General features: G+C 38.6%; 1 protein-coding gene across 1 annotated transcript; it reads left to right on the top strand.

Annotated features, from left to right (window-relative positions):
• Window positions 1-1,043: 1,043 nt before the first annotated feature.
• LOC128483940 (nuclear receptor coactivator 7-like) lies at window positions 1,044-23,294 on the top strand. The gene is made up of 10 exons (XM_053460262.1): window positions 1,044-1,543; window positions 3,261-3,340; window positions 4,960-5,067; window positions 6,108-6,218; window positions 6,847-6,972; window positions 7,450-7,634; window positions 8,759-9,678; window positions 11,014-11,164; window positions 22,734-22,881; window positions 23,190-23,294. Exons 1-10 carry the CDS (start codon window positions 1,285-1,287, stop codon window positions 23,292-23,294), a joined length of 2,193 nt encoding a protein of 730 aa, XP_053316237.1. The 5' UTR covers window positions 1,044-1,284.
• Window positions 23,295-23,315: the final 21 nt, after the last annotated feature.

Here is a 23,315-nt window from a genome sequence, read left to right on the forward strand (position 1 = left end):
AGGCCTTGCACCCTCACCGCAGGACTTCTGAAAGGTAAGTGAACTTCAAAGAGGGAGAGGGTAGATAGTTAGGAGGGGGTAGATAGGGAGAATGGAGTGAGACGGGGTACATAGGGCAATCATACTCCTATCATGCCAAGTAGTCTACGAGTACATCCTGGAATCTGCGGGCATGATAAGAATGTGATTGCTGTTAATTATATATATATATATATATAAATATTGTTATTTAATTGTTTTGTTATGTGTTATGGTGTGTGTGTGGGGGGGTCATATTCGGTTTCGGCCAGGTAAATGCTGCACTTTTGGTTTCAGTCCAGAATTCGTTTCGGTGCATCCCTACTACTAAGCCAGACAATGAAGTGGTAGGCCTACACCACATCAATGTTTGGCGTAGTATATAGTGATTGGGGTTTTGTTACAAGTTTTGATTCCTTTCTTTTTTTGGGATGGGGGGGCGCCAGACGAGTAGTCTGCACAGGGCGCCAGAACACCTAAGGCCGGCTCTGAATGGAGCAGGGGGGTATTTGATCTGTATAGCATGGTTTGTGTGCCTAGGTGTCTATGTAAATGTTCCCTAGGTAAGGTGTAATCTGTTTGTAAGGTGGTCACCTACCCCTAACAATAGCCCGGCACTCAAATTGTTGAATCTAAATACATTGTTTACTTTAAGGAGAGTAGTGCTTGCATATCTTTTATGGATGTCTGGTAGAACCAGGCATACTACCTTCATTCCATGCCTCTCTATGTCATATGACACATGATCTGCTTAGGGATTGGGCTTCAGCATCTCTGTTGCCAGAGCAACTGTAGACGCTTTCCAAAGCTATTCATATATTACATGAATAAAGAAGTGAACTTAAATCTGAATGTTTTGGGGGGTTTTTTAGTTGTTTTTGTTTTTACACCTTGTCACGTTGCATACATGATCTGTTTCTGTTTATAGCAGGCATTTAGGCATTAGTGACCTGTGTGACCCTTCATTGTTTATGTGTGGGGGGATGGGGCGAGAAACCCGATTGTAGGACCTCCTCTGCTATGTCTGGATTTAGCTGGTCTGCTGAAGCCATAAAGCAGCCCAGCACAACCTTCACGTTCCTTGCTTTCTGCCGGTCAGGACTCAGGACAGACTGCTACCTCCTGGCGGGGAGTAATGAAACCATGTGTGCATGCGAGGGCAAGAAGCGATCCTGGCAATCGACGATCGCCTTGGTGATTTTAGACAGCATGCTGGAACTGTAATCCAGAATTTATTGTGTGTGTCTGGGATCTGACTACACCAAGATGTTTGCTTTGGAGTGCATGCATGACAGTGATTATTGCACTGTGTGCCCTGAGAGCTGCATGCAGCCTGGTACCGACAGGGTTAATGTGAAAGAGCAGAGATCAGGGACCCCTCCAGCCTCTGTGGCCCCTGTGCTTCTTCTAACTGGGGACAAAGACACCTGCAGTCATAACAGGAATGCTGTGGATCCTTTATTTGCTCCTCTATCTGTTAAAGCCTACTGTTGGTCCATTGACTGCAGCCAGCTGCCCTACATTGGTATGTTTCTTTTGGGAGTATCATGTCTCAAGGCTTTTAATGATATTCAGTAACTTTCTTTTTTGATTTTTTTTTAACTTATTGTGGTAGCATTTCCCCTCTAACTGAGCTTATTTCTGGAAATGGTGCTGCAAGCTTCATTAAAGTTGTTTCTGCCCTGTGCGATGGATCATTTATAAGCCTCCTTGTGTGATTTCTCGTTGTCTTATATGGCACCATCATATTCCATAGCGCTGTACAATGGGCTAATATTAAGCTGCTTTATTATTAAATAACCCTTTAGGCGAGTATACTTGCTTATCGCCTCTTATGACAACTTTAATGGAGCTTTGAATAAGAGGGCCTTATGCAACAGGATTATTAATATAATCGCTAGGTGCTAGTAGATTTTTCCAGACATACCCCTCCTGAAAGTCGGAGACTCCCCCAAACTGTGATTGGTATCAGAACATTGGGCATCACTGGTATTAATGCATGTTAGTGGAAGTTCACTGTGACAGTGTGCAATAATGACACCTAACAAGGATCTTTTTTTGTATAATACAAGCAAACTAAACATTTCATGAGATATCTGTTTACAGCATTATACTCTTTGGTACTGTTATCATTGATTCTTCCTTCTCGTGTTGGCCATTTATCAATTGATATTTATGTATTCTGCATACAGATCACCCTGCGGTATATACTGTGGCCAGATCTCCATTTTTAAATGCCCATTCTGGTTGCGTCGCTAATCACGTGTAATATTGTCCAGAGCGTTTCTTCTGCTATGGCAACAACTGCTGTTATTTGTATGCCCCCCCCTGCCGATATTTTTTGCTAGTCATTTACCCCCACATACTTTCCCACCTAAATACTGTTTCATTGTCCATAACAAGGTGGTATCATCTGGTCGTTGCTGGATGCATGCAATGGTGCGCATTTCTTAAACGAAAAGAGCATTTCACCCAAAAATGTGCTTTGGATCATAAAAAGGATTAACTCATTTTTGGATTAGCGAATACCGTAACAGTTGTAAATGTTATGAAATATAAAACCCTGCAAGTTTGTTAAATCTAGTCTTTCCGACTTTTCCTAATAATCAGAGTATTCCGCTTGAGAACAAGGCATCTCTTGGAAAAAAAAATTAGTACCAATACCTCCATCTTGTTTGCCTAGTGTATTTTTTTTACCATTTTTTTTCTTGACATAACAACTTTTAAAACGTATTTGGTCCCTGGCCTTGTCCTATATTCAGGATAGCCTTATACCGGTCTAATACATGCTTTAAATTCCCTTACCGTGCTAACCTTTACCACCTCTGCTGGGAGGCTGTTCTTGTTATCTAACACATAAGTTAGTAAAACCTCCTTCCATGACTTCTAAACCTCTTACCCATGACATAGACTATGACCCATATCTACACATTCTATGTACTGAGTTGCTTTTTATGCCTCGAAGATTAATCAGGGACCCCCTCACCTTTTGTAAGTCAAAATTGTTATGTGATACAGTACTTGTTATGTTTTGTGCAGCGCTATGGAATTTGATGGTGCTATCCATTGTACAGCACTATAGAATTTGATGGTGCTGTAAAAATAAATAACAATAATATAAATCAATATTTAATCATAGAAACAATGAGATGTGTTATTTTAACAGGTTATCCATAAAACCTGAGACTGAGACTGCTGTGCTTCGCTGGACAGTTTATGCCACTTATTTTATTTCTTTTCAGGTGAGATTCACAGTAATAAAAATGAGAAGAAAGAAAAGAAAATGGTTATGAAAAGACCTTTGGGGACTGTTCAGTACACTGTAAGTATGACACGGCACCATTAGTTAGATACATTATTGGTCTCAATAATTTAGATTGTGTGTTTGTTCTAAAATATACTTTCTTGTGGCTTAAAAGGGGTACTTTCAACATTTTTGTTTCATGAAGTATCCCCAATGCATACCTTACAGGGACCTGTCTGTTATATATACATTAAAGTACATATGATGGCTGAAGTGTCAACTTAAAAGAGAAAAGCTAGTGTGTTTCTGTATTACCAATGGTGTGTTTCTGTGTGAGAGGGAGTGTGTGTTTGATTGTAAGCTAAAACATTAAGTGGCGGGGGCACTTGGCTATATTTGCCCCCTGCGCCAGAAGATACCAGCCCTCCCCTGTTCAGAACACATTTGTTTCAGCAGTGAACTATTCCTGATCACAGTGGTTTTGATGGATACTTGTAAACAAAGTACTGCCTTAGTGTCCATGGTTGTGCATAGTCATGCACGTCGTACTTACTACACAAATGTTGCAGGGCTGATGATTTAATTGAATCTTCCAATGCTCTACCAAGGCACATGTGATATAATTATACCTGAAACTCTCCGTGTGTCGCCTGGAGACTCCGGGAGAAGTGCCGCTTCTCTATGTCTCCGAGTTAAGACAGGCCCCACTCCCCGCCCATTTCCCCCTTAAAAAATGGTGTGTCTCGGGACGCCAGCCGGACCGGCCACCAATGTCAGGAGGACTTCCTGCCCGCATTCCGCAAAGGGGGGCTCCGGGTAGCCAGAGCCATAAAGTTCCCAGGTATGGATATAATGCTTTCTAAGATTGCGTATGTAACGTGAAGTTATCTTACTGCACTCATTTTCAGTCGGACTGGATTTCCACAATTAATTAGGACTCTTTGTATTGACTGCTTTTCTAAGCAGGTGATGTAGAAGGCCCTATTGGCTGTCCAATAGAGAGTTTGGTCATTTACTCAATCTTTATTCCTCCTCCCTGGAAATAAGCTGCTTGTGGTGCCATGTAATAAGACCGTTCCTGTTCTAGTTTGAGTATTCCTGCAGATATGATCTCTATGTGCAAAGGAATCTATACATCTGATCCATGAAGGATCGGAAGACAGGACATCGAAATTTAGCATTTCCAGTGGTTTTTACACTCATGGATGCTCTTATTTAGGGATATGAAGGGAAAAAAAAGTCCATTTTAAAAAATTACACAACATTCTATTCATAGAGGTCCAGCTGGTTCAGTAGCACCTTTAGCATAAGTGGAGAACAAAACTTGTGAAAAAACAATAAACATTTTTGGGGCAACCAGAAAATGTCACAATGTTTCTTTCTCCAAGTTATAGATTCAGAGTCTTGAGTCTGCTGTTGTATAATGGAAAAACATTAAAATAAAAACCCAAACCCTGAACATCTTTGTAATGAGAATCCCTTTAAAGATAAACAATTGTCTTACTTTTTGCAAACCAAAACGCACAACATATGGGTTAATAAACTGAGACTGCAAGCTGTATATGTGACTGTTGTCATTAGGAAATGAGAAAATAATTTCTAGTACAAGGTTTTTAATATATTTTTTTTACAGAACCTGCTCAAAATTGATCTCCATAAGTAAGTTGCCATTTTCTGTTTATTTCATTTTTCTGTAGGCCACTGCCACGGATACCTTAAACAGTATAGCGTTAAAGTTCAACATAAGGCCTAACAAACTTGTGGAACTAAATAAGCTGTTCACCCACACTATCGTGCCAGGACAGGTAAGTATCATTTTTTTCCCTTAAAAACTTTTGTTAAAAAATATTTTTGTTATGTGGCTGTGCCACTCCAGAAACTCACAAAAGTTAGGTGGTGCCAGTATAAGAGGACACCGATTAACAGAAGTCTTCAGCTTGTCTTTCCCATAGGGCTTAATGGAAACTAAAGTAATCTGCTGATTAGAATACTATATCCAAAAGATGCAACCAATTGCAACTGCCGTAAAATCTCAGGTATAATACGCACAATTTACCCCCTTTTCAGTGGTCCAGAAAAAGGGGAATACGTATTATACCAGAGTAAAAATATGTTTATGCTGCATGGTCGCTCCATGAATGTCCCTGTAGAGCATTAACCCCTTCTATCCCCACAGGCTTGTGGGGACCAAGTCCAAATCAGTTGTGCTCCTATGACCATCATTGATAGTGTTAAACAAAAATGATCTCTCCCATTAGTGATCAATGTCAGTGTCCTAAACTTAAAAGCGATCTGATAATGGTTGCAGATTGTTTTATTCTACAATACTGATTTTATTTTTAACAGCTTTTAACCCAATAAATTATCTGGTCACTGATGAATGGCTTTTTAGGTCACTGATCTTTGATCAGTCTTACTAGTTGTCAGCCAGTGACCTAATCTGCCAGGTGTCTGTTATACACAGGCACTTCATTTGTTTTGAGTGTAAAGTTATGCCTGTGAATTATACACAGGTTTGGGTGAGACTGTGAGTTCTGGTCTGTGTAAATATTGTCTATACTATTTTCTACAAAGTTAAATCTGTAGCTTAATCATACCAGGACAGTTCGAGATTTTTAAGTATAAAAGAGAGAACAAGGGATTTGTTCACCAGCCCCATGTCTGCCTTAAGTTATGGACAATTTGGAAACGCATCAGAGGAAGGAATTCAAACGGTTGGCGGTGTTCTCTACGGATAACCAAAACACATTGTGTACCGTGCCGTCTGACGTGAATACATTTCAGTGTATAGTGTTTTCTTTTGAAATATAACAAACATTTATATAGTCAAAATTTCAATTGACAGGTTCTGTATGTACCAGATGGGGAACTTCATTCTGCAGCTAACGGTCTGAAAGTAATGCACGGAGTTGTTGGGTCTCCATTGTCCTCAGATGCAGAGTACGATAAACTTCCTGTAAGTGCTTTACTATAATGGCTAATCTATAAATATTAATGGAAAAAAAGAGTAGAAAATTTGACTTTAGCAATAAGTTTTTAAGAGCAGGGCACATCATTTGTTTCTCCCTTTTATTCTACACTCTTATCTTTACCATTTTATCACACCGACTTTTCATAGTCCTCCAAGCCTATTAATGTATCCTATTCATATCCTCCCCTTGCATGTCATTCCCTACCCTTATTTTCTAAAAGAGGGTCCCCCACTATCTATTTTTTCATATTAAATATGAACAGCTGTATAAGAGTATGTATTTTGTCTGTTATCTTAGCCCAATATACTAGACAAATACACAGGGTCCTTACTAAGCACCCTTGTGAAAATATGGGACCCTCTGACTAATGAAAGCCTGCAGGAAAATTACTTCATTAGATAAGCAGGACAGGTAATTAATATTGTCATAAACAATCAGCTCCAAGTGGCGTAAGAATAGATTGTCGCCAAAATATCTCATAATCTCCTTGTTTGTTTTTGGTTGATGGTATTGCCTGGGCACATCTTAATATTGAGATTATTTTATCCACAAGGAAAAGTGGTGTAAATGCTGAAAAAATGTTACCTGTTGTGTTTATTTTAATTTTTTAAGGATGCAGACTTGGTGAGAAAAGCCGCAAAACCAATTGAAAGGGTCCTATCATCTACATCTGAAGAAGAGGAGCCCATTGTTGTAAAGTTCTTAAAAATGAATTGTAGGTACATCACTGATGGTAAGGTAAGTGCAATTGAGTATTCAATATATGATATGTTAAACTGATATCATTCTGCATAAAACTAATTAAGACAGGGCTTAACAGTGAGATCCCGTATATGAAGTTATCATTTAGTCTGGGTCCATCCACTGTATGGCTTCTTGAATTTAATAAGGGTTTGCCATTGGCGTCCTAATGACAATAAACTATTTGAGCCCCAGACTGAGTTTTCGAAAAAAGGCAATTTATTTTAAGCCAATAGTCTTCTGTTGGGTGAATGAAAATATTTTCATTGAATGCGGACACCAAAATTACTATACTATTTATTGGGCATTCCAAAATCTGTAAAGATATTTAGATTATTCGTCATGACTTGCATGATTAACCCATGCTTTCTCCTATTACGTATAATTGCACGATATGGTTTCATACCAGTTAGGAGTAATAGCAGGAAAAAGTAATGTTCCATGAAACTTCTTGACCATGACTTAATTTCGCAGGGTGTCGTGGGTGGAGTCATGATCGTTACTCCCAACAATGTGATGTTTGATCCTCACAAATCTGATCCCCTGGTCATTGAGAACGGATGTGAGGAATATGGTCTCATATGTCCCATGGAAGAAGTGGTGTCAATTGCTCTTTACAATGACATCTCTCACATGAAGCTGAAAGATGCTCTTCCATCGTAAGTAACTTCTACAGGGAGATGGTAGCTCCAAAGTGTTGGAGATACAGTAAAGTTGAAGTTCAACTCATTTTGCTTGTTGCACTCATTTGTCTAACAAACCGCAGGCACCTACGTTAGTCACATAAAGTACTATCACGGAGCAAATTAAAAAATCATACTCAGTACTGCCTTGTGAGCCTTTTTATTCATTGATTTTGCCAACTTACGAAAATATATATATTTTTTAAATTATTAACTAGAAAACCTTTGTCACTTTAGAGCTAATTACCGGTAGTTCTGAGTTTATCCATTAAATTATGGAGATCTGTATACATTCTCTGGCATGCAGGTTTAATGAGGATCCCTGATTAAAGGAACTGGCATTGTCATTAAAAACCCACCTTATTAACTAAGCTCACATTTTTATTGTCTTGACAGCATTACTATTATTTATGTATATTCTCCTTACTAGCATGTTCATGGAATAGAGTAGTTTTTTGGATAGACAGAGTGTTTGTAACAAAATGTGACAAAATGTTATTATCTACTATATAAACTGTTTTCTTCCATCTTTTCTTTCTGCTACTATCTTCACAAATTTTCATATGACCGTGGTACATGAGAACACCCACTGGCTTAGCAGTGACGTAAGATCTTTCACAATATTCTGCTCTTCCAGGACACAGACAGGAAACCCAAATTCTCTATTCTTCCCCCACATGGTTAATCCAGGATTTGCCAGAATAAAATACATTATTTCAAAGTGTTTCGTAATTTAATGTACTACAGCAGAAATCTGTTTTAAAAGACTAAAACAAATATTTTTCCTAGAGGCAGTGTTGTGCTCAAACTATTTAATTTACCGTATGCTGACAAATTTGCAAGCCATTATTACCTGAAATGCCATTTAACTACCAAATGATTCATTCACAACATTTCTATTTTCGTTATTCTGTTTCAACTTTTCCTTCATTATTATTACTTTAAAACGTTGCTTTCCTTTTTTGTACTTATTGTGTTATTTAGTTTGGTAAACTTTTTTTTTTCCAGCATATAATTTATCTTTTAGATTTTTTTTTCTTTTGTTTATTCTTCATTTTTTATTTAACATTCCACACCCATCCACCATTTTCTCCTGACAGTGATATACCCAAGGATCTTTGTCCTCTGTACAGGCCTGGTGAATGGGAGGACCTTTCATCTGAAAAGGACATCAACCCATTCAGCAAGTTCAAGTCTCTTAATAAAGAAAAAAGACAAAATGGGTTTACTGGAGTCGGAACTGTGGATAATAGAACAGTTATATCATCGGTCGGTGAAGATCACCAGCCAGTAGACATAACCACTGAATGTGATGTGTCCACTGTACATTCAAAGGATAACAAAAAGCTGACAACACAGACTGAACAGACATCTGAAAACCCAGTCTTTCAAACTAAGAAAGTAGATGAATCTGTTGAGGATGATTTCATCGAAGTGGTTAAACCTTTAGTAGAGCAGGATGTAAAGGCAATCAATGATCATGAAGAAATAAGTAGGCCAAGCCCTGCTGTTTCTGACATAATTGTAGAGGTGATTGGCCAAAAAGAACAGGTTTCTGACCCCATACAAAGAATAAACGGTATTACAAATGACACAAGTTCCTCCTTAAAAAATAATCATTCCCCAAATGAAACCAAACATATAGAACTTGGTTCAGTTGACAAAGATTCACTGGTTTCTCGAGACACTTCAAAATCGGATGTTACTGAAAAAGATTCAACAGAAGATGAAGAATCTGGAAAGAAGATTAAAGAAGCCAGTGCAATTATTGACAAAAATGAGAAGGACATTGTTTCCAAAGCCGACTATTTGGCTTCCAATGAGTCTCCAGATTCTTTGTCCCCTTGCTCTCCAGAAGACAGAAGCCAAAAAGACACACAAATAGACAGCGAGTCTGAATTAAAACTCTGGTTGCTAAAGAGAATGCATGGCCCTATAGAAGGTAAGCACTTTTTCCTCAACTTAAAAGGCACAGTTATGGCCATTTTTATGGCATTGGCACTTTTGTTTGCATGCTCTGGTCCTTATCCCCAGAATTCATTTTTTAAAATAAAAAAAAACAGGAGAAAGTATAGTTAAAATGATACTATTTATTGGCTAACTGAGAGTTTAATAGCGAGCTTTCGAGACCAAGTTGTTAGGTCCCTTCCTCAGGCATTAATGAAGCTAAGACAGACTTTTCTAAATGCAAAAGCACAATTCACACGTTAAATATAAGAAGATTGTAGATCTTGAGAGAGTCTCGCTTTTCTTTTAACAACTGCACGGAGAACCTTTACCATCTACATCTCCCACAAGGATTATATATATATCGGTAATTATATATATATAAGGATTTCTTGTGCTTTCTCCCATTTGATTTTATGGACTGTTTTGTAACTTGTATTCTGTATGCCATTTATTTCTGTATGTTTGTACACAGCACTGTGACGTCTTTTGTCAGATTAGATGTTTAATTAATCAGCTCATGTCTTTACTCTCTAATTATATGAACTCACTCTTCTGCGAGATACGTTACCAAAGGGTTAATTATATATATATATATATATATGTCTGATTAGAAAATTAAGGTTGGTATAATATGATTCTAATGTGTTTGGGGTAACCTAAGATGCCCGGATATAAAGTCTTGGTGGTGGCAGCAAATTGTGTACTAGGGGTATAGTGTAGGAGGGATTGCTGGGGTTAATTTAGTGGTTGCTGGGGTTAATTTAGTGGTTGCTGGGACTAGCAACAGGTAACCAGGGATCTGGTGTCATTAACCCTTTCACTGCTACACTCTCCCCACTGTCTCAGCCGGGCCAATAGCCCGTGTTCGTGACAAACTTTAGAAAAGTATTTAGAAAAGTCTGTCTTAGCTTCATTAATGCCTGAGGAAGGGACCTAACAACTTGGTCTCGAAAGCTCGCTATTAAACGCTCAACCAATAAATGGTATCATTTTAACTATACTTTTCTCCTGTTTTCTCGCCTAACACGGTACAAAACCTTTTTATCATTAAAATAAAAAAACAAATTGACATTACTGTTCCTTTAAGAAAATGTCCTTGTCATAATCTTATTCATTCATATGTTAACATACCTGTCCATTCCCTTAGGCCATACCAGCATAAAAAAACATGGGAGCTTCATAGATACACGAGATAAGTCTGACCTACTAAAATTAGTGGGAGTAAATGGAGGAAATTGCATAGGGGTTTAATATGAAAGAAATGAAAACATGCTAAATAATTAAATTTCTATCACAGATACGGTATATTTTCATATCTGCAAACATATAAAATCTTATCTACTTGGCAAGCTTTTTTTTTTTATAAAAATGCTTTATTCTGTTTAAGATATGCTGCCATCAAAAGAGGAGAAAAGCAAGACCCCCCCTATGTTTCTGTGCATCAAAGTGGGCAAACCCATGAGAAAGTCTTTTGCCACACAAAGTACAGCAATGGTGCAGCAGTATGCCCAGAAGCGAAAACAGCCTGAGTATTGGTTTGCTGTCCCGCAAGAGCGGTGAGTTTCTTATGATCTAGAAATCTTCCTCTTCTGCTTAAGTAGATCTGTCCCTTTCCCCCCAAATCCTATATTTTAAAATGCATTACACTAAATAAACCAATGAAGGCAATCATAGGTTCATGAGATTGGTGTGATAATTCCTCCCCAGTAAATTATCAGCCCTGTTAAATTGCTGAGTGAGGTTGATTGGTTCAGATAGCCCTTGGAGGAGTAGTTAAAGAGAGCAGGGCGAGAACTACAGGACACGAAATTGATTCTATATGTTAGATGTGCCACACCTGGATGCAAATCGCAGCTTTCCAGCGGCAGAAATAGGGTCTTGCTTTTAAACCAAATGTCAGTAGAACTTGATGTATCTCCAGCCTCCCCATGCCTTACGGAATGTTATGTATTAGACCTAATCATTAGTCAGTATATTTTTTGTAGGTAATCACTATAGTTCATGTTAACGCATAGAAATAAGGAAAACAGGTATCAGAATGAAACGGGCTGGCAGACCTAATGGGTCTTACGTTTGAGAATAAGCGTATCTCTGGGACAAATTGTAAAAGCCACCTGTACATTTTTTTGCCTTTGTTATTTATTACACATGTTTAATACTGCAGCTCTTCTTAAACATTTGAGAAAGAGGCCAACTGGTATATTTATCTTGGGAACTGCCCAGGGCTGCGCTCTTAGCTTTGCCTATTACTACATGCTATAGTGGCTGGTCCTACTTGGCTTAGTCCTACATTGTATAATTGGGCTGGTTGGCTAGATCAGAGATCTCCCCTGTAACGGGCCTGTCGAGGAGCAGCAGCACCAGTGGGCCTGACCACCCAAGAGGCAGAAGGTTTTGTGTCAAAGAGATTACTGCGGCCCTAGGTTTAGGATAATCACTAAATAGGCTAGTCATGCACTTGAGAAAAGATAAATTCTGAAACCCATGACCACTTGCAGTTCTGAGCAACAAGGCCATCTGGCTTTGTTGCAGGTTGACAACTTAATTGCAAGATCATGTAACCTTCAATGAAGATCATTAATTTTGTAGACTTGACTACAGAAATGTGTCTGAGCCAAACCATCTTCCAGCTCTCCTCCCTTCTTTCAGCACTTTGGCAGACCACTCTCTCTTCATTCAGCATTATTCTTGTTCATAGTTCATGACTCAAAATAACCTAATGCTGAGTGACCAAGAAACAGTGTTGTTGTTGAGGAATGTGGAATTCAACTATTAATCTCTCCTTTTCTGGGGTATTATTCAGTAACCCAGGAGTTTGCAGAAGAGTTGAACACTTCATTTCAGTGACTTCATTATGCATTATTAAGGAAGGAAGAGCCGAACTGACCCTGTATAATGAATGCATAATACTTGAAAGCCATCTCACAGATTTACATATGGCAGCCATTGTATTCTATGCTGACTACATTCCAAAAGTAGTGCTACAATGTGACTAAATATTCTAAATATGGTGTTATATTTTTATAAGCGTGCAGTTGGGTTCCTACTTTTTTGGCCAAACACATCTCCTGCAAGCCTAAAGGCAAAACTCAACTATCACATACCTGTGATGGCTAGAGTGTCCCTTTAACCCTTTCAGGACCAGTGCTATATTACATTATTGTACTACTATTTTCTTATGTTTTTCTTGTAATGCTTACAAGATGTGATGGGGTCATATATATGAGCAACAGTGGGGTTTCCTTAGCTGTGGTGATGCAGTAGCGATTTGATTAGATGATCCTGTGGGACCATTTGTTATGACGTACCTGGTACATCAGTTGCATAGAGGTTAATGGAGACAATGCAGTTTCTCTTTATAATGCATAATTAACTCTGGTGGTCAGTAGAACTAGTACCAAAAAATATAGCTTCTTATATTTCTATTTGAATTATTGGAAGGAATTCCATTATGCAGTTTCTCTTTATAATGCATAATTAACTCTGGTGGTCAGTAGAACTAGTACCAAAAAATATAGCTTCTTATATTTCTATTTGAATTATTGGAAGGAATTCCATTGGTTATAAGGGGTTACTGTTTTAAATATTCAACTATTTTTATTATAAGTGATATATGTATATTTTGATTACAACCTGTGTAGCCCAATAAGTAACTTGCACACAAGTCCAATTCATTAAAGATAATGAAATTGAGAATTGTAGCATCAGTTTAATGCAGACTTAATATTTATAAAGCAGAAACTTTTATTGTCACCCTTCCAGGCATTTGCGTTCTATACATTAAGAGACACATCAATGACTGAATTGTTGAATACATAAGTTGGATGGACTACACTTTTGTGGAAAGACATTCCATGAGGGGCTACTATGATTTGAAAGTAGTCATTGCTGATTTTCAACAGGGTCCTTGAGTTCTCTGCATGACTTCAGTGTATGGGATGGTGACATCATACCACATGGTCCCTCCCACTTTATGTACCATATGTACTCAACTTTAAAAATGTTACTGTAACAGTTGTAAGTAGCATTGATGTTTTGTAAGATAACTCTAATTTTGGCCTTACACTAACATCGGATATATCGCATGTGAAAATTAGGAGGCCAGTTGGAAGGAAACATCAAAGGCAAAAGGAAAATAAGGAAAATATTTAACCTGATCTACTATAATTGCACCTCTTATTAAATTATTTATAGTGCAGTATGTAAGTGTAGATGCACGTTGAATGTCGGACCAGTGGCTTAGTTATTTAAATGGTAAATCTTTTTATAGTTTTCTACTTTTTTTTACTGTCTTAGTTTGGTCAGCATTTTACAATGTTATATTATCATTTCAAACAAAAGGCTTTTATATTTTTCTAGGTTGATTTTTATTATGGAGCTAAAAGATTTTGAAATAATCTCAACAAGGTGTTCCTAATAGATTTGGAACTGGGCAAATGAAACTTTGCCGCTTATCTTTTATTTATCATGGGGGCCACTTGTGGCAGGATTTGTGGATTTGGTGCTGATTCGGTGTTGCGTCCCAATCAGTTTGTGGCTGAGAATAATGGATTGACAAATCAGAGAATCTAGTTTCTTTGGGGGTTTTTTTCCCCTCAATATCCTGTCGCTACAGTACTTCTCTTTCCCGTCTTATTTAAGTCACCCTCTCACAAAAAGACCCTTATTTATAAATTGGGTTCAGGCAAAGGTGAATTATTTCATCTATTCTTCATGGTGTAGGTAGAGATTATATGACTACTTTTGCATTTTCAAAATTATAAAGACATTTGTAAAATGTTTAATACTCCTTAAATAAAGTATGTCAGGTTTTTTTTTTTTGTTCTTCACACACTACAGTTTTCTGGAAATGTTATCTGTCATAGAACTGCAACTGAAACGAGGATCATACATACTATATTTCTTTTATGCTATGTCACAAGGCGGAATTTCCACCATTTAAAAAATATATATTATTGTATGATTTATCTTTTTAAAAACCATTTCGTTTTCCCATAGTGTATTTAGACAGTAGTGTATATGGTCAAGGGGTATGACAAGACTAGAAGTGACAGACTAAGATACATTGGGTGGAGAGAGCCCTGCTCGCAAGTTTACAATCTATTAGAAACACACCGGCATGTTTTTCGAGTTGCTAAACTCAAATTTCTGTTAGTGATGGAAATTTACGCTTGCAACAAGTTGCAACTTTAAAATCTGTCACAGAATGAGCATATTAGCGACGCTTTTGTTCTTATGCAACTGGCAAAGCACTGCCAAATCTCCCTGTGCAGTATTGTGGGCTGCATGACTGCCCTTGGTGTCCTTATAGTGTCCCATGATAAACAATGGAATGTCTTGGTCGTAACATATCCATAAAGAATCAGCTTGTTGTGGTGTAGGGGAGGTTGGATAAAATATCAAATGATGTCATTTCCCAACGCTCAGACATTGCGTGTTAGAACCTTGAGGAAGCAGGAGAACTGACACAGACCAAATCGTTCCTGAGCCAGTATATGTAGGTCCTGGGAAAGTATGTTCCTGTATGTGTAAGTATGTCACTGTGTGTGTATGTATATAAATTGTATGAATGTATACCGTATATCGATTATAGGCCGCACCCGAGTATAGGCCGCACCCTTAAAGGTGCTTTTTTTAAAGAAAAATTGTAATTTAAAGTGTAATAGATATGCTGCTACTCTGCCCCCCCTGAGATATGCTGCCACTCTGTGTGTCCCCCCGAGACATGCTGCCACTCTGCCCCCCCGAGACATGCTGCCACTCTGTGTGTCCCCCCCAAGACATGCTGCCACTCTGTGTGTCCCCCCAGAGATGTGCCCCCCCTCCCCTAGACTTACCAGTGCAGACTCCCTGTCTTGCGGGGCCGGCGGTGGACATCTATTCTACGCAGAACGCGTATATACAACTTCGGGTGCCAGCACTTCCGCCGTGGGAAGTGCTGGCAAGGAAGATTGATAAAGCTTATCCCCCTTGTGGGAATTCCCGGCAAGGGAGATTGTTAAAGCACATTGAGCAGACGTGCCGGCAGTGGAGGTTGTTTACGTGCATCACTGCAGCCGGTGAACTTCTGCACGATGCGCTTAGACAACCTCCCGGGCCGTGACTCCCCCCGTGGAAAGTGCTGACTTTCCACAGGCTGTCTGAGCGTATCGCAGAGTAGGATGCAGGTCCCTTGCACCGCTGCGGGGGATCTGCATCCTAACCCTGCTGCCTGTCCGGCGCCCAGAACTGCAAGCCCTGGGCGTCAGGCGATACGAATTGCGCATTCCTGCGCTAAACCCCGAATATAGGCCGCACCCCCACTTTAAAGACTTAAAGTGTGGGGGGGGTGCCTATATTCGGGCAAATACGGTATATGTGTATACATATATACATACACAGATACATACAATTAAACACTGTATATATATATATGTATATATATATATATGTATGTGTGTTTGTCTGTGGAGGTTGTTAGTGTGTGTTGTTGGATACTATGTGACCGTATATAGCGTATGTGTGCGTATGGCATTGTGTATGTTATTGTATGGCATGAAAAATGTTTTTGTCCATGGGGCTTATTTGCTACTTCAAAACACATTTTTGTCTCTATATCTGTATGCTCTTCATAGTTTGTAATAGTCAAGTAAGTATAATACTAAATGTATGTGTAGATTATATATTAGACTTGCATGTGTAAATTATATAATAGATTCATGCATAGTTGAATTTTAACAAAATTTGCCTTTGTCCAAAAATGGGACTCCTCCAAAGAAATAAACAAAAACGAAGCTGAAAGTTCTAAATTTTCACTTGAATTTTGTTTTGCGCACTCAGCCTCTGTTATGCTCTGTCACTCTCTCACACCCACTCTCTCAATGTCTCCTTACTTCCTTGTCTCATTTTCCACAGCTGCACTTCTTGTTTGCCCCTTCTTCTCCTTCTCGGTGTCGTCATTCTTCGTTCTTCTCGGTTGATCTGTTGGGTTAGCTATGCCTCCTTGAGCACCTCTACATCAGGGCAGAGACTAGCGTGCCCCCTGGGGACACTTTCTCCCCTTATTGGAGGAATGGAGGAGAGGTTGACCGCGTGGTGCACGCGGGGCTCTGGCCTGATGCAGAAGTGCTCCAGGAGGCCATCATAATGCAGACTGATCCGTAAACGTAGAGAAGCAATTGGAGGGGGGGGGGGGTTGGTCCTGCCCCAGGGGGCCTGGGTAATACAACGGATCAGTGGAGAAGAAAGAAGAAGCCAAGAGCACAAATAAGAAGCATAGCTGTGGAGACACTGGGAAAGTAAGGAGAGTAAGTAATTTTTGTTTTTGAATCAAAAAAGCCCTCTGAATTTTGTCTGAAACAAAAGAGCAGGAAACTAAATGTGCTGGCCAAAAAAAACAAAAAGACCACAAATGAAATGGCAAAATGTTTTTGGCCCATGTACACAAGTATACAAAGGAAATTGTTATGCTAGTGTTGTTAACATTTGACATATATAATGAATAATTAAACACCCCTTGTGGCTATCTGTTTCTATGCATATAATTTCTCTCTACTTGTATCCCTTAAAGAGAATTCCCTTCCCCATAAATTTATACTGTAAAATTCAAAATAGTTGCATCTGTCAGTTGCTGTGATGTCAGAAAAATGCTTTGGTGGAAACTCTCACTTTAAACCACTTAGAATGAACTGGTTTAATTGTGCCGTGATAACTTTATATATTTGTTTTATTAAAATGTCGTCTCTCTGCCAATATTTCATACAGATTAATGAACCTATACAAGTCTCTACCTGTGACTCACAGTAACTGTAGCTATCCGGTAAGCATAAAGTGCTGAATAGACCGGCAGATTGCAAAACATGAATTCTGCTTTTTAAAACAAAATGTCCTCTGGAAAAAGGAGTCTTTAGTTGATACCTTTTTATTGGGCTATCATAGAAAAAGATATACAGTTACATGAGCTTTCAGCATCTCAGAAGTCTTTTCTGATGTTCCCAAAACTTTTAACATTGCCTTTTTCTATGTTGGCCTACTATAAGGTATCAACGTTTTGAGTACAGGCTTAATGTTCTCTTCAGCTAATATTGCAATATCCCCTAAAAATAAGTCACTGCAAGAAGTTAAATCGAGTTAAACCTATTGATAGAACTGGCTGCTTTGAACACCTGTCCACCCTGGTTTCAGAAAAGAGGTCTCAAAACGAAGGGTCACTATCAAGGCCAGCAATAGATACAAGACAAAAAAATAAGAAACTGACAAATGGCTTATCTTGAAATCACATTCGTAATAATCCATGTAAAGTCTCGTGTCTTAGAATACACCTTGTGTATGCATGTAATGATGTATAAACAGTATGACAACGGCAATTGCTAAAAATATCGACTATATCCCTTTACTGAAAACTCGTACAAATATAAGGTACATTTGAAGCTATTTTGAGAGAGTCCCAAAGTCCAATACCACATGCTTTGAGACTTTTAGTGGGTCTTTGGTAGGGATTGGTAAACCTCATTGTGCTGCCCCTTTGGCTATGCCCTTTGTATACTGCCCATGATACACATGATCGCCCCCGGCTGACAACGCCTACATTGCAGACATACAGTGTCTCGCAAAAGTATTCACCCCTCTTTTCATTTTTCCTATTTTGTTGCATTACAACTTGGAATTAAAATGGATTTGTTGGGAGTATCATTTGACACATCACAACATGCCTACCACTTTGAAGATGCAAAATATTTATTGTGAAACAAACAAGAAATAAGACAAGGAAACAGAAAACTTGAGCTTGCATAACTATTCACCCCCCAAAGTCAATACTTTGTAGAGCCACCTTTTGATCTGGCTCTAGGCTGGCTCCTACCTTGCCTATAGGTATTCCGGACCTGACAATTCACTGCCACCAAGACAAAAACTCTCTCAGTCCAGACTGAACTAAATGAAACATAGGCGGGTTTTCTTGTCTTATTTCTTGTTTGTTTCACAAGATTTCACAATAAATATTTTCAAAGTTGTAGGCATGGTGTGATGTGTCAAATGATACAAACCCCCAACAAATCCATTTTACCAGTAATTCCAAGTTGTGTGATTTACATAAAGCCACCATACTCTGTAGCACTGTACAATTGGCAAACTGGAAGTAACAGGCTTGTGGACACACACACACACAATTATAGTTGCGTGTGTGCATATATATCACAAATCTCACAAATTGTGGCAAGTAAATGCAGCATGGTAGAAAACAAAAAGACATAACTTGATAATTTGCTTTGCAACCCTTTGATTGCCCTAGTTTTTTTTTACTAACCTATTAATCCTATCAAACCTTTTTTGTGGTTTAACTGAAATCTGTAATGATGAACTTATTTTCTTCATACAGTATAAAGTATGGGTGTGATCTACAGCTTTCAAGATTGAGTTGACATGTTCTAACCTGAATTCTAAATTGATTTGTTTTCTATAAGTACATCTGCATGGTGTTTAACGCACACAAACATGTTGTGTTATGCACCTTCAGTCGTATGTGGCTCTTTCTTACTATCTCTCCCCTTTCTCATCATTTATCTCTTCCCTTTCTCCCCATTACATTTCTGAGGTCCTTTGTTGAGGGGGGGAGCGAGAGGCCTCTGTCTCACTGCTCCGTAGTGGTGCACGCATGTTCCCTGTTGAGCCAGGGCCTGACCTCAGAAGCGGCACTCACGCTAAGACATACACAGAGACACTCACACCTAGACACTCTGCACTAACACACACATCCAGACACTGAAAACGAACACACATGCACACAAACTAATATACACACCCACACAAATGTACGCAATACTCAAACTAACACAACCAGACACACACATACTAACATACACAGAAACACACACACATACTAAAATAGCCAGACATATGTTCACAAACTAACATACCCAAAGACACGTTCACACAATAAAATTACCCCATACACACTAACTTACCCAGATGCACATGTTTACATTCAAAAACACACACTTTCACTAACATACCCCTATACACATGCTAACACACCAAGACACACATATTAACATACCCAAAAGAACATGTTTACATGTTCTCACACTAAAATACTCACACTTGTGGTGACATAAGTATTGTTGTCAATGTTTTTGCCAGTTGAACTCTTCCTGAATCACATGTGTCTTTTGATATGTTAATGAGGGCACACCTCTCACAAGCAATTCAATATGTCGGTTGAATGTAAAATCTTAGTTCGGTCGCTGTCTGCCCACCATCCGACATGGATGGGGCAATCTGTGTTGTGCTGGCTTATGTTGGGCCTTTTGGTTGCAGGTTAGTCTTGGAAAGTGTTGTATTGTTTCTTGGGCTGTCACTCTATTGTAAGTTACTGTTTTTTGTCTTATTAAATATCTTTAATGTTGACGGACCTTTGTGATATATTTTATATTTGGTTAAACCACATTTGGCGACCACGAAGGGACTCACACATACAAATATATATACAAAAATACCAAAGGCACATGTTTACACACTGACATATCCCCCAACACACACATTTGCTAACATACTCAAAGACACATGTTCACACACTAACGTACACACGCACACACTAACATACCCAGACAGACACACTAATATGCCAAGACAGAAACATGTTCACACACACAAACATATCCAGGCAGACATACACTAACATACAGACCTAGGCATACACTAATATACCAATGCATGACACACCTGGATAACCAGGTGGACAAACATGCAGCCCACTTACCCAGAAAGCCTCAGCTGGTCTCTGATGTAGCTCAAGCTGTCATGCTATACCCCGTGGGGGAGGAGTCATTGATTCAATAATGTAAACTGAGCGCAGGCAAATGAAGTTATGTCGGCACTGGCAGGATCACGTGGGAGCAGTCAGACTCTCCTTTTAGTGAGGGCCGGTTGGAGGGAGATCCATGATCTCCCCAACTGGCCCTGCTCCTCCAACATGGGGGCACCTCCTCTGCAGAGGACTGGACTGCCCATCCACCGCAGAGGAGGCACCCCTACGTTGATCTGGCTCCAGGCTGGTGCTTACCTTGCCTATAGGTATTACGGGCCTGACAATTCACTGCCACCAAGATAAAAACTCCCAGATCAGACCAAATTAAATAAAACATAGGCGGGTGTGTGATTTACATAAAGTCACCATACTCTGTAGCACTGTACAATGGGCAAACAGGGTATAACAGGAAGTAACTGGATATATCTTACAAATCTTAAAAATCGTGGCAAATAAATGCTGCATGGTAGAAAACAAAGACATAACGTGATTGCTTCCTTTGCGACCCTTTTGTTTGAGCTAGTGTTTTACTAACCTGTTATCAACTCTATTCAAAACGTTGGCTGAAACCCTTTCTTAAACTTTTTTGCGGTTTAACTGAAATTTGTAATGATTAATTTTCTTCATACAGTTTAAAGTAGGTAGAGTTGTTCCCTGCATACAGATCTCGGAGTATGCAGACCGCTTTGTCTTTTAACATGGGTGTGATCTACAGCATTCAAGAGTTGACATGTTCTAACCTGAATTCTAAATTGATATTCCTACTATTTTTCTTTCTATAAGATAAGTACATATACTTTGTTGAATAACGCAGTGTGTAAGAAAAACACCTTTTCATACAATATCATACATACGTGCCAAGGAAATAGCTATTTAGATTTTAGATTTACATCTGGTTAAAATGTTAAGGTGATGATGTCACGTTTTGTCTGTGTGTACATACTTAAACTAACTCAACCCAGAATAATAGAATAAAGTGTGGGAAGGTTTCCGTTGTTACACACTTTACACAATTTAGCAACTCAAATCTTTTCAATTGTATTTAATACGAGATTATTTTAGTGCAATGACATTTGATGAGATCTGTATGGTGTTTATCACACATAATCACATCATGTGTCATTCACCTTCAGTCGTATGTGACTATTATTATCATTTATATAGCGCCATCAAATTCCGTAGCGCTGTACAATGGGTAGACAGGACATAACAAGTAGCATGTAACATAACAAATTGACTAACAGACAACAGGTGAGGAGGGCCCTGCTCAAAGGAGCTTACAGTCTAGAGACTATGTAATGTTATGGACTTTTGTTTTACTAAGAGGGAGGTTGAGAAGTGCCACGGTCTTCCTTTATAAGTAGTAGCATGAAATGGAAATAATGTTATTCTGATTATAAAATGAGCCTATAGATAAAATAATTTTAGCTGCGCGTCTTAAAATCTTAACTTTCTATTGCATCTTTTGATGTGCATCTCCGATACAGCAAAAAAAGCTCCAGATGCTAAGTATTTCCTATTCCCTGTTCTTATTGACTAATTAAACAAATATTCACTGTACTGGCATGTGAGCCAAGAGTGAGAAGCCACTGAGTTGGACTAAAATGATGTCATAAATTATGTCATTTATGCTGTGCCTGCACAGAACCCTTAAAGCATAATTTAATTTAAGAGAAACAGACGGCCTGAAATGAGCTCAACCCGTATTCTTATGTAGCATAACATTTTGTTCTAATGTCTGCATAAGCGATAGGTACTAAAACCCTAAAAAACTGAAAAATGATGCAACTCCTGTTTAGTAAATATACTTAACTGCATCAGAAAGCACTGTTTTGTGTTCTGTCATGTGAGTGACAATGACTGGCTTATTCATATTGAAAATTTGTAAGTCAATACGGCCTTGGCACTTGTCTTTTAAGTAAACTAATTTGGCCCTTTAGCTCATATTTTGTAGATTTATGTAATAACGTACAATGCATCATATTCTTGCTTGTATAAACTTTCATATCGGAGGTCAAATTGATTACTATATTGGTACTATATAACTCAAATAATAATGAATAAATGCAGAAAAGCTTTTGAACCATATAACAGTCCTGGATAGAGTTAGACATCATGTGGTTCTCTAGTTTCTTGTGTGAGCATCATGGAAGCTGTGGTCTGCAGCGGCTACAGTGCTAAATTTACTTCCATACTAATAAACTGGGGGCACATCACACTTAACAATGGTTAAGTGTTATTGTTTTGGCTTCTACCTCATGGTCCCATTAGGTTAATGTCCCTTTTTTCTTGAGACTACAGGTTTTTTTTTTTTATATAATTTTGTGCTATTTGCTTTGTAGGGTGGATCATCTGTACACATTTTTTGTCCAATGGTCACCAGAAGTCTATGGGAAAGATGCAAAGGAGCAAGGCTTTGTGGTGGTGGAGAAAGATGAGTTAGATATGATTGACAATTTCTTCAGTGATCCTTCTACTAAAAGCTGGGAGGTAAGTCTTCATTGATGTGCTACTCTATGCAATCTTCAATATCACAGTAGATTTTCCGATTGTCTGTTGACTAAAGATCTGCTGGTCATCGGCCAGCCAGATCTTTAGTCAATAGACAACCGCAAAATGTCTTCTACTAGGAGTGTCTTCCACTGCGATACACTGTGAGATAGTGTTTTATTATATTGTTGAATCATTATTAACTCACTGAAAGGAAAATCCAATAATGCTTACGAATATGTTTCTCATCAATAATCAATACACTTAGGGTATTTTGTCAGAATTCTCATGTTTTATTATTTTTGCAGATTAGTCTGCGCTGTTACGTGCACTCCTTTGTCTTCTGTCCCTATGTAGCCCCTGCTTTGCCTCTCCATCACTTTACTTTATCTAAGATACATAATTGTACATAATAGTACATAAATAATAATTAA

This window comes from Spea bombifrons, chromosome 3 (assembly GCF_027358695.1).
Source record: "Spea bombifrons isolate aSpeBom1 chromosome 3, aSpeBom1.2.pri, whole genome shotgun sequence".
Taxonomy (NCBI): domain Eukaryota; kingdom Metazoa; phylum Chordata; class Amphibia; order Anura; family Pelobatidae; genus Spea; species Spea bombifrons.

Bases quoted from the DNA above. Each gene is read 5' to 3' on its own strand.
- LOC128483940 (XM_053460262.1), top strand. From the start codon at position 1,285: ATGTTTGCTTTGGAGTGCATGCATGACAGTGATTATTGCACTGTGTGC. The intron at 6,973-7,449 runs GTAAGTGCAATT...TTAATTTCGCAG, and splicing joins GGTACATCACTGATGGTAAG to GGTGTCGTGGGTGGAGTCAT. The intron at 7,635-8,758 runs GTAAGTAACTTC...TTCTCCTGACAG, and splicing joins CTGAAAGATGCTCTTCCATC to TGATATACCCAAGGATCTTT.